This window comes from Theropithecus gelada, chromosome 18 (genome assembly GCF_003255815.1).
Source record: "Theropithecus gelada isolate Dixy chromosome 18, Tgel_1.0, whole genome shotgun sequence".
NCBI lineage: Eukaryota > Metazoa > Chordata > Mammalia > Primates > Cercopithecidae > Theropithecus > Theropithecus gelada.
The window spans coordinates 1815081-1830421 of record NC_037686.1 but is presented as its reverse complement, the minus strand read 5'-3'; the positions used below and the strand labels follow the sequence as shown (position 1 = coordinate 1830421).

At 39.5% G+C, this 15341-nt stretch overlaps 1 protein-coding gene across 2 annotated transcripts in view; it reads left to right on the top strand.

The window, feature by feature from the left end:
* PIEZO2 (piezo type mechanosensitive ion channel component 2) overlaps positions 1–15341 on the top strand; it is a 462335-nt gene that overhangs the window by 352187 nt on the left and 94807 nt on the right. The window contains exons 18-21 of one of the 2 annotated variants that reach the window (XM_025365353.1): positions 2450–2491; positions 9295–9327; positions 9700–9917; positions 13172–13332. In XM_025365353.1, the coding sequence (XP_025221138.1) occupies positions 2450–2491; positions 9295–9327; positions 9700–9917; positions 13172–13332 (454 nt within the window). The remainder of the gene's footprint in view (positions 1–2449; positions 2492–9294; positions 9328–9699; positions 9918–13171; positions 13333–15341) is intronic. The other variant, XM_025365354.1, reaches the window with a different exon arrangement.

The window sequence follows — 15341 nt, the reverse complement described above, 5'->3', positions numbered from 1 at the left end:
GCACGTAGGATTTCATTTTTAGTTATATAAAGAAGAGTTTTCTAGAACCTTAGGAAATTTGAAGAACTCACTCAAATTTGGTATTTTGGAATTTCATGCAACAGTTCGATATAAAGTCCTCAAGTTTAAACTTTGAACATTTTTTATATATGTATTATATAACCATATATTATATAATAACATAACATATATTATTATATAAATATATTATTATATAAATATATTATTTATATCATATTATTATATATATAAATTATATACATATAAATATACATACACATATATACATATAATATGTACATACATATATACATATAAATTATATACATATAAATACATATACAAATAAAAATATAAATTATTATATACATATAAATATATTATTATATAATATATGTTATATAATACAGATATAAAAATGTTCAAAGTTTAAACTTGAGGATAACATATATTATTATACGTTAATTATATATTATATTAATTACATATTATATTAAATAATATATATTATTATATATAATAATATATGCTACATTATTATATAATATATTATATTATATAACAATATATCATATATTATAATATATTATATTACATTTTATTATGTATATATTATATTATGTATATATTTATAAATATATTATATTAATATAATACATTATTTATATATGTTATATAATATATATAAAATGTTCAGATTTTAATATATAATATGTATAATGTTCAAAGTTTAAATATATATATACAATCTTTTTAGCAACTCTTTCTCATGGGAGTATTTTCCTTACTCATAATTTTCACCTCACAGTATTTTTTGTCCCAGGAGTCTTAATACAGTGGCTACATTAAAATCAAAATGATGAAGAAAAAGGAATATTTTGAGAGTTGGGATTGACTGTCGAGCTTTACTTTCTGTGCTCCCGTGTCCTAAACGGATGCTTTACAAGAAATGGCCCACAGATGAGGAATAACCGATTTGCTCATTAAGCTGATTTCCACACTGTTGTCTCTGGAAATATGCAGCTCTTCTTTTCCTATTTCATCACTTTTTGGTGTGCATGTGCTTATGCAGATGTAATGCAGGCACATGTCACTTATGTATCAAGCAGAATTTACTATGTTTAGCCTTACAGAATTTACAAAGTTAGCCTTATGAAAATATAATAATGTAGGAAGAAATTATTATTTCTAAGTAGGCAATCTCAGGAATATTATTTCACCTATATATTTATAGAAATTCATAATATAAGAATTATAACATATAACATGTTTATTATATAATATATAATTAGCAGTGATTTACAAAGGACTATTTAAATATTTATTACTTTTGTTTTTTTATTTGAGACAGAGTCTCGCTCTGTTGCCCAAGCTGGAGTGCAGTGGCACGATCTCGGCTCACGGCAACCTCTGCCTCCCAGGTTCAAGCGATTGTTCTGCCTCAGGCTCCCGAGGAGCTGGGACTGTAGGCATGCACCACCATGCCTGGCTAATTTTTGTATTTTTAGTAGAGACGGGGGTTTCACCATATTGGCCAGGCTGGTCTCAAACTCCTTACCTCATGATCCGCCCGCCTCAACTTCCCAAAGTGCTGGGATTACAGGAGTGAGCCAGCACACCTGGCCATATTCATTACTTTTATATCTCTTTAATTTGTGCATGGTTTGTTTTAGAAAATATTATTATGCATAGAAAAATGAAATGACTTTTTTTTAACTATAGTTTTAGAAAAACCTTAGAAAACAGCATGTTGAATGTGACCACTGAGTAGGATCCTTTTTTTTTCCTGCAGTAGCAGCAAAAATTAATGTTTTAAATTATGTTTTATTTCATAAAATGTACCTTGAGGCCAGGCACTGTGGCTCATGCCTGTAATCCCAGCAATTTGGGAAGCTGAGGCAGGCGGATCACTTGCAGTCAGGAGTTTGAGACCAACTAGGCCAAGAGATGGTAAAACCCCATCTCTACTAAAAATACAAAAATTAGCCAGGTATGATGGCATACATCTGCAATCCCAGCTACTTGGGAGGCTGAGGCAGGAGAATCACTTGAACCCAGGAGGCAGAGGCTGCCGTGAGCTAAGATACATCACTGCACTCCAGTCTGGGTGACAGAGCAAGACTCTGCAACAACAAAAAAAAAAAGAAGTACCTGAAAAAATTTAAACATTACACATTTGTAATAAAGTGTGTGAGATGGGGAGGGATGAGAAGAAGGGAGAGGCTTGTTATCGTCTAGCATTTTTCCTGAACATTGTCTGATTTAATGTTGCTACTGAATCTTGCTGTCTAGACTCTTCTTTAAGGCATGAAGCCTGTGAGGGTGGCTACACCTAATGCCAGGAAGCTTAAGGGAGTCCACTTCGTTCGTCTCTGTCTAACAATCTCCTCTCTCTCTCTCCAACCTGTCTCCTCGTTGCATCCCTGTGCTTCCGTCTGCCACCTCGTAGCCATGCCAAAGTCAATGGTCGCGTATATCTAATAATAAATAGGTGGGTACTTCAATGTTTTCTCTCTTATTTTTGTTCAAAGCTGTTTCTTGCTGTGTTAAACTCTTAACTGCTTTATACATGAAAAATCGTGTTGTCAGATAGTGGACAGTGGTCTTCAGGTATGCTCATGGATGTATTTTGCAAACCAAACCATTTGGTGTCTGTACCGAATGGTGCCACCAAGTGGATGTGGAGGCTGTTGAGGGTCTTCAGCTGGTGCTCAGCCTTTGGCCTTGGTTCGAACTTATGTCCCATTCATTCTGTTCTTTGGTGGAATTAGTGCAAGGCTTGCCTGAGAACACCTCTCCCTCTTGAACACATAACCGAGAGCTCAGCTCAAGAACCACCTCCTCCACAAACCCTCCCATAAATGCCAACATTCCTGCTAAGAGTAATCCACCTTCCCTCTGAACCCCCATAGCACTCCGTCACTGATGCTATCCTGACATCTGCCTTCCAGTCCTCTGTCTGATCTCCTGCCTGCTTGTCTTATCTGCCTTGCTAGAGTAGGGGCATCACCTCCTCAGATCCGGACTCCCTCTATGATTCACCAAGATGTCCCCATGTCACCGACCCCAGTGCCTTACCCATGAAGTGATATTTGATAGACAGTTCCTAAATGAAATGAAAGTAGTCACAATATATGGTTTTAAAAACATCACTTTCTTCAAATATATCTCTACTTGAAAGATCAACATATTATTGAAGAGGGATATTTTACATCACCAGATTTCATATGTTTGCACAGCACAAAAGGCACCAAGATGGCACTGAGACATGGACTTTCCTTAAAATGCATATCACCTAGCTGGGGAGATAAAACACATATAATGTCCATGCAAAATAAAAAGCAAGTTTGGATAAATGTTGTACGATGGGTTATCCTCCAGAGTTATCCTTTGGGAACTAACTTACTAAACTATTTTACTTTACTAAGTAGATGAATTCAAGTATTCACTCTTGTAACTGCATGCCATTAGTAATAAGGCTAGTAATTTATATCTAGCTTTATTATCTAGAGAAATATGTCTTGCAATAAATCCAATTAACAAAATAATTCTTCAAAAGATTTGTTGGTTTTCTACCCCATTCGCTTTTCTTATAGGTAAAATCCTCAGGCAGACAACCAAATCACAAACCCTAAGAGGCAGAATTTCTAACAAAGTATGAAAAGCAGAGAGTCACTGTGTGGATTGCTGAGGGAGGAAGAATGAACGAGGCCTGTCAGGTTTCTTGGGGGCTGGTTTTTGACAACCTGAGAGAGAAACATCAACATCAGGTTTTTCAACTGATAGGTAGAGAAGTAAGAAACAGACTCTAGCTAGAAATCCTGAGCAATACTGTAAATTCCATCTCTCCAAACATAAGGAACTCCTCACTCTCTTTTTCTCTGTGTTTCCTTATAAAGCATTTAACATTTGCTTTGTAAAGAGAAGGCTGAGACCCATAAGAGGGCAAGAGTTGGTTTGATGGGCTCCCTTGGCAGCAACTGGTATGACTTTTGATCCCAAAGGACCAGACTTGTATCATGAATGGGAGCTTATGCCCCTTACCCCAAGCCACGAGGCCAGCTAGTTCTCTCAGGACTTCTTAGAAGTATCGAAGTTCAAAGTCACCCCAAATGACTAAAAACTTGCAATATTCCATCTTTACCTTCTTTCCAGTGAAATCTCATGTTTTTGTGTGAATATTAACATGTTAAGAGCAGCCAGAGGCCAGGCGCGGTGGCTCACACCTGTAATCCCAGCAGTTTGGGAGGCCGAGGCGGGCAGATCTCAAGGTCAGGAGATCGAGACCATCCTGGCTAACACGGTGAAACCCCATCTGTACTAAATATGCAAACAATTAGCCGGGCGTGGTGGCGGCACCTGTAGTCCCAGCTACCTGGGAGGCTGAAGCAGGAGAATGGCATGAACCCAGGAGGTGGAGCTTGCAGTAAGCAGAGATGGCACCACTGCACTCCAGCCTGGGCGACAGATTGAGACTCCATCTCGGGGAAAAAAAAAAAAAAGAGTAGCCAGAGCTGTGCCTGAAAGGAAATGTTATCAAACAAGCCTGTCTCTCATTTTATAACATGTGCTTCTGAAATGCTGTATGCAGTGTTGAATGGGGCTGATTACCATTAGAATGACAGAGTGAATCCTTTAATGAAGTGTATAAGCTTGCTTTCTAGCATAATTTATTTCTTTATGTTCAATGCTGTTTTATAAGGAGAATAAAATGTTTATAAATGTTAGTTCTGGGCTGAAAAAGGGAGCACACCTACAATTCAACTTAAGAGATGATTAAAATTTAGACATGACTTTACAAGTTGTAAGGTAGGGTAGTGTGTTGAGGACAGTAGGTCACTTTGATAACATTTTTAAAATGTGGATAATTGTGGTTAAGTTGCAACTGACCTAGTAAACAGTGTACATTTTACTAACACACATAATTAAGATGTAACATTCAGGCCAGACACAGTGGCTCATGCCTGTAATCCCAGCACTTTGGGAGGCTGAGGCAGGTGGATCATGAGGTCAGGAGTTCAAGACCTGCCTGGCCAAGATGGTGAAACCCTGTCTCTACTAAAAAATACAAAAATTAGCCGGGTATGGTGGTGGGCACCTGTAATCCCAGCTACTCGGGAGGCTGAGGCAGGAGAATTGCTTGAACCCGGGAGGCTGAGTCTGCAGTGAGCCGAGATCACGCCAATGCAGCAATCTAGCCTGGGCAAGAGAGCAAGACTCCGTCTCAAAATAAATAAATAAATAAAAAATAAGATGTAATATTAAATTCACAAATCAAATGCTTCTATGTGAATACAATCTTCTAAAAGTGCTTTGAGATCTAGATAATAATATATCTTAAACATTATTTGACTTTAAATGTTATTTGTATTAAACACTGCACAGGTGCAAGTCACCTTTCTGCTAACAGTCTAATGATAACAGTGTCAGTGCAGTTTACATTACCGCATATTCCAAATTAGAATCATAAAAACAAACGATGCTGAGACTAAGGAGATTTTACAATGCTAGAATTTCCATTTTCTTTAATGGAAAGTAGTTTACTATGTAGCTTTTCAAAGTCAGGTCCTTGTACAGAATTGACCCTCCTTGAGCGTCCCTGTCACGTAATTTGTGTCTTCTGTTTCAAATAAGGATGTAACTCCAGTGCATAAAATTTCTTCACCCAAGATTCAGTGAATAACAGTGTACCCCAAGCACAGTACTGCATTTTGTAAGGGTGATGAGTCGAGCAGGACTGAATTCTGTCTTCAAGGGGAAAGGCCCCAGAACCCATACTTAGAATAAAATGACAGAGTCACAAATGGAGAAACACACACCTTGGGAGCTGCACAAAGCTGTGGAAGTGTAAAGAGTGAGTGAAGACACAAACAGATACTTGTCATCTGCTTTGTTAGAACATGAAAGGAGAGAGCCATTTTGTTTAATGGTCGGTGAGAAGGTTAGAGCTCAAGCCCGAATAAGGGCAAGGAGACACAGTTACCAGTAATATGAAAGAGAACCCCACGGGAAGAAATGCACTTCCTATGAAGACATCCCAAAGCAGCCTGACTGAAGGCAGCGGAGGAGGGGGCTTCTCCGAGAATCCTGTTCATCATCACACTTATTATTTGGAGTCCCAAAGTCAAAATCCTTCATATGACCATTAGGTAATTTGCACCTGATGTTCAGTAAAGAATTACAAGTCTTATAAGTTCCTTAGCCTGAAGTTTCCGGGAGTATTTTTACTAGAGTGGGTTTTTAAATTTTGGTTTTGGAAAATCAAGATCCATTTTCTTTTTATTTGCTAGGAAGGGAAAAAAAGCTGAATTAAAATACACAGGCTTTCCCAGAGAGTCCACACAGCTGTTGCTTCTAGCAACCACAGCTGGGTCTGCCTCGGAAGCTTGCATTTGTGCAGAATCACCTGTGCCGGAGCCCCATTCCTCAGGGGATGCAGTAGTTGAGATCACACAGAGAAAGCCCAGTAAACAGAACCCTGAGACCACTGGGAAACAGATTCCCCACGAAGAAATGTTTGCCCTTTTTATTATCTTCTGAATGGCCTTCTATAAAATAGCTGAGTTCTGTTAAAGAAGGTGCTGATGACAGAATTATAGTCTAAGTTTAATACTTTCCCTATCATCCATCATTGTGTAGGCTCTTACAAAAGCACGTTTCTAATTCTGCTTTTTCTTTAGAATGAGTTTATGATGCAGATTATCAAACCGTAATATATTAAAATCTACCATTAGAAGATGGCTCCTTACTTTAAAATGTTTCCTGTGTAATTAACCACTGTGTTAAATGCTTAACAGAAACCACCTTAATTTTTACAACCTCCTATAAATAGGCATTATTATTTCAGCTAACTGAGACTTAAAGATAGGTTACATACAATGAGATCACTTGGACACAGGAAGGGGAACATCATACACTGGGGCCTCTCATGGGGTGTGGGGAGGGGGGAGGAATTGCATTAGGAGATATACCTAATGTAAATGACGAGTTAATAGATGCAGCACACCAACATGGCACATGTATACATATGTAACAAACCTGCACGTTGTGCACATGTACCCTAGAACTTAAAGTATAATAAAAAATAAATTAATAATCATAAAGAAGAATAGGTTACATAGCTTTGCCATCTCACCTAGCTAGTTAGTTTTCTGGTGAAGACTTGAACCCAAGTCTTTTAACATTCTTCTCTATGTCCTCTAAGATCAATGTTATGATAAAAATGAGAAAAAGAGAGAGAGAAAAGTAAAAGGATTCACACGTGTCTTTTTGAAACAGTACGCTTTATTCATTTTTAAAATATTTTTTATCTATGTTTTATGCACACAGTTTTTTATAATACAAGGTACAATTCTCTGAAATTTCTCAAGATAGCTAATAAACTCCTAGACTAGTAAATGACAGCCTGATACGTAATTTCTTTTTTTCTTTGTCGTCCATCACAAGCTCATGAGGTTAAACTGCGCCAGAGAGGGTCTGGGGTTTGTGCCTCTAAGGTCAGAGGGAACGACCTGTGTTAGATGCAGAATTCCCTTCTCATTTGTCCCCAGCTGCATCTTGTCCCATTCCAAGTTTCTAGAAATCAGCCTTGTGGACCTGCTTCCAGAAGGCTTACTCCAGTGTCTTCCTCTGATTCTTTCACTGAACGATCTCTCCTCAATGCGCCCTGCTTGCAGCCTGGCAGTTTGGGGGCATCGTTGCTTGAGGACATCTGCTGTGTAGCTGTAGTAGCAGCTGTGGAAACAGCATCCCCTCTTTGAGTTTCACTCTGTTAATAGCAGTAATTGTTAGAACGTATTTTTCTTGTCATATGAGGTTGCAGCAGTGTCAATGCAGACCTTTAAGATTCACTCTGAGGTGGTCACACCTCCACACTGAAACCACCAAAGTCCTTGTCTTAATAAAGGTATCTTTTCATGTATAAAATGCATCCCTGAAGAGAACAAATACATACTGACGACTGTGCAGCAGCCGATCACTTCCACATTTAATAACATTTCACATGGAGAGTCCTGACAAAGCAGGAACAGCAAATGTGTTCCCTGCAATTTGGTGTGTGGCACTGGTGTAGAGGAGATGGGTTGCAATTTTAAGACTAGCTAACTTCTCCAAAGTCGAGAGGATGAATTGACTAGCTTAGGAAAATAAGGAAGCAGTATGTCAGTGTAACTCCTTCCACCAATGTAGAACTCTCCTCAGATTCTCTGTCTCCGTTAAATTAACAATCTGTTTCTGGCATACTGTCATTTACCTGCTGGACATCCTGTGCAAGGGAATTGTTTGAATGATAATGTAAAAGTGTAGGGACAGTGTGGATTCCTTGCAACCATTAACCAAAATGATAGGCATGTTTACAAATATCAAATCAATAAGTTGAAAGTAAACCTGCATTTTATCTAACCAAGCCTCATTTGGTAGAAAATTAATTAACTTTCACAAAGTTAAATCGTTTACTCAGAGCCTACAATTATCCAGATAGAATAATATTATTTATTGTCCATCTTGTTAGAACCCTGCTAAACATTTCTGGATTAACTGTGATAAATAGAGAAGACTATCAGTATGTCTACTAGGCTTTTTCTTTATGTAGACTTTATTGCCCACAAATTCTTTAAAACGTTAATTTGAGTATGAATAAAAAGGTATGCTCTTAAAAAATGTAGGAGAAGGAAGGGACTTGTTATGGTCCACTAAGAAATAAACTGTAGCATCCCCGGCTGCTGAGTGCGCTCACCGGAAGCTCCCTCTCCCTGCATTCTTTCTCTGGTTCAGGATCTCACACAGTCTTCCCACGCTGCCAATCAACAGTTCGCATCAGTAACTCTCACGTGGGGACATGATGCAGACGTGTCACTCCTGAAAACATTTAGCTTCCATGGCATATGCCTTAGCTGGCAGAGTGGGATTCGTCTGCACAAAGGTTGACTAAAAGCACACGTTCTTTAAGAAATGTTTAAAAACTTACAAATATGTAAATTACTTGATTCTTGCAAGATGGTCTGTTGCGTTACTAAAAAAGCATGATATAATTGCCTCAGCGGTCTCAGTATGCTCTCTCCTTTACAAACCTGCAATCCTGTCCACTCTCGGATCAGTTGCCAAGCCTAGGGTTCAAAGCAAAGCACGCTATTGATGCCACGCTGGAATGCATTTGGCACTAGGGCGTTACTGCAGCGGGCATACAGGAATGCAATCGTGGATGATATGTAGCATGATATGTGATCTCTGACATTCCTTATAATTCTTCTGTTCTCATCTCCTTTTTTTCCTTTCTATTTCAATTACTTTGAGCAGCATCAAGAAAAAATTACCAATCCACCAAAATGAGTAAGTCCCCCTGTGAAGCCATGAAATGCTTGCTCTACATGATGCCATTTCATGCTTCTACACCCTAAACTCTGACCATTTTCTCCTCCGGGAAAAATGTCAAGTTTAGGTGTCGATAGCTTTCATTACCAACTAATCACTAGAACCTGAATTAGAAAAGCTAACAAAACCTAACCGAGTTTACAGTTTGTTTTTAGAAAGAACTTAAAACAAACAAACCAACAAGAAAGTGACAAAACGCTAACACCCCACCTTGTGAGGTCTTTGTACATGCACTGATTTCATTCGTGTTTATCCTCCTTTTACTTGCCCCTCACTCAAATGTCTCCCAACACCCTTTCCTCTTCTGACTCAGCTGCTCTCTGCCAACAGACTGGCCCACCCGGAAGGAAGCCTCCCGGACCTCACCATGATGCACCTGACCGCCAAGCTGGAGAAGCCGGAGGTGAGGAAGTTGGCTGAGCCTGGGGAGGAGAAGCCCGAGGGCTACTCTGAAAAAGCCCAAAAGGGTGATCTTGGGAAAGACAGCGAGGAGTCAGAGGAGGACGGAGAGGAAGAGGAGGAATCCGAGGAGGAGGAAGAAACATCAGGTAAACAGCCGCTCAGAGAATGCTGGCTGCCAGACTGAGTGAAGGAAACATTGACTTGCTCCAAAAGAATACATATTTGACCCAGTCTATGACATAAAAATTGGAGTGGTTTTTGTTTGGTTGCTATAGTTTTAATATTACTGTTCCAATTGCTCCAATTTCCTTTTAATTCTGACTGAGAAAAGACCAGATGGCTGGTTCTCAGTGACTGACCCACAAGTAGCACTCCTGGCCAGACACTGGTGGGGCATGGTGTTGACCACGTGCTCAGTCAGAGCCTCTCTGTTTCTACCAGATGCAGGTACAGCCTGGCTGTGCAGAATCTCCAAAGGCTGTAGACATCGCCTTTACAAATGCATTCTCAAGAAACCATTCTTTTCCAGGAAACTGATAATTAAGAATGTATTTCTAGCTCTGATTTGATGCCTAAGGACATGGACACTGGAGGACAAAGTCAGCAGTTGGATAATTATAATTTCAAGCAAACTCCTAGAGATGTTTTTGTCAATATTGCTGTTTTAGGGGTTTCACTCTTTATTCTTTGGGCTCTTTCTACTTCCCTTCCTAAACTTGAAATAGTGTTTTAATAGGGCATGATGAACATTGAGCAGCCTCAGTGATCAGGAAATGTTATCTGACAGAGAATATAAAGTCTACATAGCCGTTTCCAGGAAGTCTGGGACAACCCAGAGAGCATCATCTCTGGGGTGAGGTTCTGGGGCTATCACCTTAAGATGCTGCACTTGTCTTTGCTGGTCAACTGTCCTTAACAAAATTAGAAAATAAAAAAGTAGCAGGAGGACTCCTTCCAAAGGTTTATGCCCCTTAAACTTGGTCTTCTTTCCCCTCTCATCTCAGAACACAGAGGAGAGGACCAGAAACGTTCTTTCCATATCTGATCATTGTGAATTCCTCAGTGTGAAGCGGAGACCCCAGGTCTGTGAGGCCAAGTACCTAAGTCTAGGATTTTATTACTTCAAGATGGATTTTGAGCTTTACTAATAGGTCCTGCCCAAAATTGCACAGCCCCTTTTCTCTCAATCCCTCATGTACGTGGCAGCTACGCGTCTAAATCATGCTCATTTATTACCTACACCTTTTTATTGACTACCATCTGAGTCACTCTCTAAATACAGTAGTCCTGCCTTAGCCTTGGGGGACATGTTCTAAGACTCCCAGTAGATGCTAAAACCTCAGATATCACTGAACCCTGTGTACACTGTGTGTGAATTTCTTTTTCCTTCTTTACAATTACACAGATAGAAGAGTTGCTCTTACCTTAGATCTTAGCAACCTCGGTGTACATTTTTTTCTTTCCTTATTAATAAAATTGAGAACTGTTACCATTAACTTAAAGGAAGCATTTTGTGGCTGCTCTCTGGCATATTCAAATTGCCAGCATCACTACTCTTTCACTTGGAGCCATTAGAAAGTAAAGTAAGAGTGACTTGAACACAGCACTGCAATACTGCAGTGAGACAGCTACTAATGCAGTGAGACAGCTACTAATAAGACAGCTACTGCAACTGAGACAGCTACTAAGTGACTGACCACTGGGCAGGGAGTGTAGACAGCATGGCCCTGCTGGACAAAGGGATTCACATTCCAAGGGGAAGGACAGAGTGGGACAGCATGAGATTTCATCCTTCTACTCAGAACAGTATGTAACTTAACACTTCTGAATCATTTCTGGAATTTTCCATTTAATTTTTTTGGACTGTGGTTGACTGCAGGTAACTGAAATCTTGGAAAGCATAGCCATGGATAAAGGAGAACTACTGTAAGCATATTTCACAATAACTAGAACCTTACTTAGCTTTCAGAACCAGGTACAGTAACTGTTGCATCTACCCAAGCCAGTTAAAGAAGCTACTTAAAGAGATACTTAGGACTTGTAATCTGCCAAGATAGACTTGTGAGCTTTTGTTTACAAACAAGACAGGCTGATATTACAGAACAGTCCTGTTGTGACTTTCAGTCAATAAAGTGAGCTGGCACAGTCCTTCTTGATAGAAGCATGACTCCTTTGTTAGCATAAGGTAGAAATAATAAAATAAGTAATTTGATTAAAAATTATTATTTGAATGAATCTGACCATGTTTCAGAAAACCATGGGCTGAGTCATTCTGATGCTTAGAGTTCACTTCTGATTCTGACAAGGAGCAAAAGCTCTTCCTGCCCATGCAGGGCTCTGACTGGTTCAGTTTTTCATGGAAACCGGAGAACTTTACCACTCACCAGTTAAGCCTTGTCAAAGGAGACAGGCCACTTATAAAAGTGCTGTTGTGGCAAGAAAGATGTCCTTTAGAAGGAGTTAAGATTATTTAATATTCCTAGAATATTAGGAAATTATAGTTTGGTCTTAAGAGTAAATAACATCAAAGGGGCTGGGCATGGGGGCTCACGCCTGTACTCCCAGCACTTTGGGAGGCTGAAGCTGGCAGATCATTTGAGGCCAAGAGTTCAAGACCAGTCTGGCCAACATGATGAGACCTTTTTCCTACTGAAAATACAAAAATTAGCTGGGCATGGTGGTATGTGCCTGTAGTCCCACCTACTCAAGGAGAATCGTTTGAACCCAAAAGGCAGAGGCTGCAGTGAGCTGAGATTGTGCCACTGCACTCCAGCCTGGGCTACAGAGCAAGACTCTGTCAGAAAAAGGAAGGGAGGGAGGGAGGGAGGGAGGGACAAGGGAAGGAAGGAAGGAAGGAAGGAGGGAAGGAGGGAGGGAAGGAAGGAAGGAAGGAAGGAAGGAAGGAAGGAAGGAAGGAAGGANAAGAGAGAGAGGAAGGAAGGAAGGAAGGAAGGAAGGAAGGAAGGAAGGAAGGAAGGAAGGAAGGAAGGAAGGAAGGAAGGAAAAAAAAGGAAGAAAGAAAGAAAAGTAAATAATGTTGATCATGCCACTGCACTCCAGCCTGAGCTACAGTGCAAGACTCTGTCAGAGAAAGAAAGGAGGGAGAGAGACAGAGAGAAAAGGAAGGAAGGAAGGAAGGAAGGAAATGTCAAAATCCTTCTTTACACTAATCAAAAGGTAGACAAAAGCCACATTGTCCCTCCAACTCTCAATTTATGATATCTGTGTCATCATGACTTGGGATTCTTATATCATCCTTATTCCAGATTTTGGTTTTCTTAGAATTCATCCACCATCATTATTTTGCAGCCTCTCATTCCAACCTGAAAGTGACAAGATATGCTTTAAATGATAATGTTTTAAAAATGTTACGCTCTTGTCTGTACTTCCTGTTTTGCAGATTTAAGGAACAAATGGCACCTGGTGATTGACCGCCTCACTGTGCTGTTCTTAAAATTCCTGGAGTATTTCCACAAGCTGCAGGTGTTCATGTGGTGGATTTTGGAGTTGCACATCATCAAAATCGTTTCCTCTTACATTATCTGGGTTTCCGTGAAAGAGGCAAGTGAACATTTGTCCTATCATCAGGCTGAATAGAAGCACAGTAGGTCATCATTTTCCTTTTCCAGCTGTCCATGATTTTTTTAATGTAATCCCCATTACATTAGGGTATCAAGACTCCAAGATAAGTACTTACACTTACAGAAATCCGAGGGTCAGGAGCACTGAGAAAAAGGAAAGAGGCTCATGGCTGAGTTTCTCATTGGCTTGGTCATATTACAAACGCTACTTATTTTCATCTAGTCCTTAGGGAAGTGTGTGAGAGCAGGCTGCCCTTCTGCCCCTGCCTATGGGAATCTATCTCCCTAAATTCTCCAAGGAAAACAGGAGCATTCCAGTTTACGTTACCAAGGAGAAAGCTCAGTTTCCAAAATCTAATAAAATCTTTAGTAGAGTTCACCTTGTTTACTATTGGATTTCTTGAGACAGAACACAAAGTCTTCAGCCATGCACCTGTACTGCACTTCTGTTTCCTTGATTGTAAAGAAGAGAGTCATCATCCAGCCAACAGATTATTTAATGTTCACTGCAGAGAAATTAGCCTTCTTTCCTTTTATTCAACAAATAGCATTTGCATACTTCTGTATGCCTGGACTATTTCTGAGTTGGTTACAATTCAAGAAGTCTTTGCCCTCTAAAAATTAATCAAGGAAGTACTGCCTATAATCTTTAAAAAGTTACATATATAACAGTAAAATGTCACAGCTACAACACTACAAACCTAAAACGTTTCACAAATAGGTAGCTAAGAGATGAACCTTAATTTGAGCTCTATAGTCTAAACTAGAACTTCTGCCCCAGTTCATACAAACCGTCTGAAATGGGCAGGGGATCATTGCCAAGTGGGAAAGAAAACAGAAGCCCCTCTCTGTGAGAGATTTGTGGGGGAAATGGCAGCGACTCCATTCTTTTTTTTTTTTTTTTTTTTTAGGATTTTAATTATTTTTGAAACAGTTACTTTTATTCCTTTAAGTATTTTTTTATTATTATTATACTTTAAGTTCTAGGGTACACATGCACAACGTGCAGGTTTGTTACATATGTATACGTGCGCCATGTTGGTGTGCTGCACCCATTAACTCGTCATTTACATTAGATATATCTCCTAATGCTATCGCTCCCCCGTTTCCCCACCCCACAACAGGCCCCAGTGTGTGATGTTCCCCTTCCTGTGTCCAAGTGTTCTCATTGTTCAATTCCCACCTATGAGTGAGAACATGCGGTGTTTGGTTTTTTGTCCTTGAGATAGTTTGCTGAGAATGATGGTTTCCAGCTTCATCCATGTCCCTACAAAGGACATGAACTCATCCTTTTTTATGGCTGCATAATGTTCCATGGTGTATATGTGCCACATTTTCTTAATCCAGTCTATCATTGATGGACATTTGGATTGGTTCTGAGCTTTTGCTATTGTAAATAGTGCCGCAATAAACATACGTGTGCATGTGTCTCCATAGCAGCATGATTTATAATCCTTTGGGTATATACCCAGTAATGAGATGACTGGGTGAAATGGTATTTCTAATTCTAGATCTTTGAGGAATCACCACACTGTTTTCCACAATGGTTGAACTAGTTTACAGTCCCACAAACAGTGTAAAAGTGTTCCTATTTCTCCACATCCTCTCCAGCACCTGTTGTTTCCTGACTTTTTAATGATCACCATTCTAACTGGTGTGAAATAGTATCTCATTGTGGTTTTGATTTGCATTTCTCTGATGGCCAGTGATGATGAGCATTTTTTCATGTGTCTGTTGGCTGCATAAATGTCTTCTTTTGAGAAGTGTCTGTTCATATCCTTTGCCCCCTTTTTGATGGGGTTGTTTGGTTTATTTTCTTGTAAGTTTGAGTTCTTTGTAGATTCTGGATATTAGGGCAGTGGCTGCATTCTTAAGTCATGAGGCATATACATTAAATGGAGCCCAAATCTATCCTAATATTTGTATTCATTGAGAGCAAAAGTTTAAGCATTTTAACTGTAGAGGTGAAGTGAACAGTTCAGATAAAAA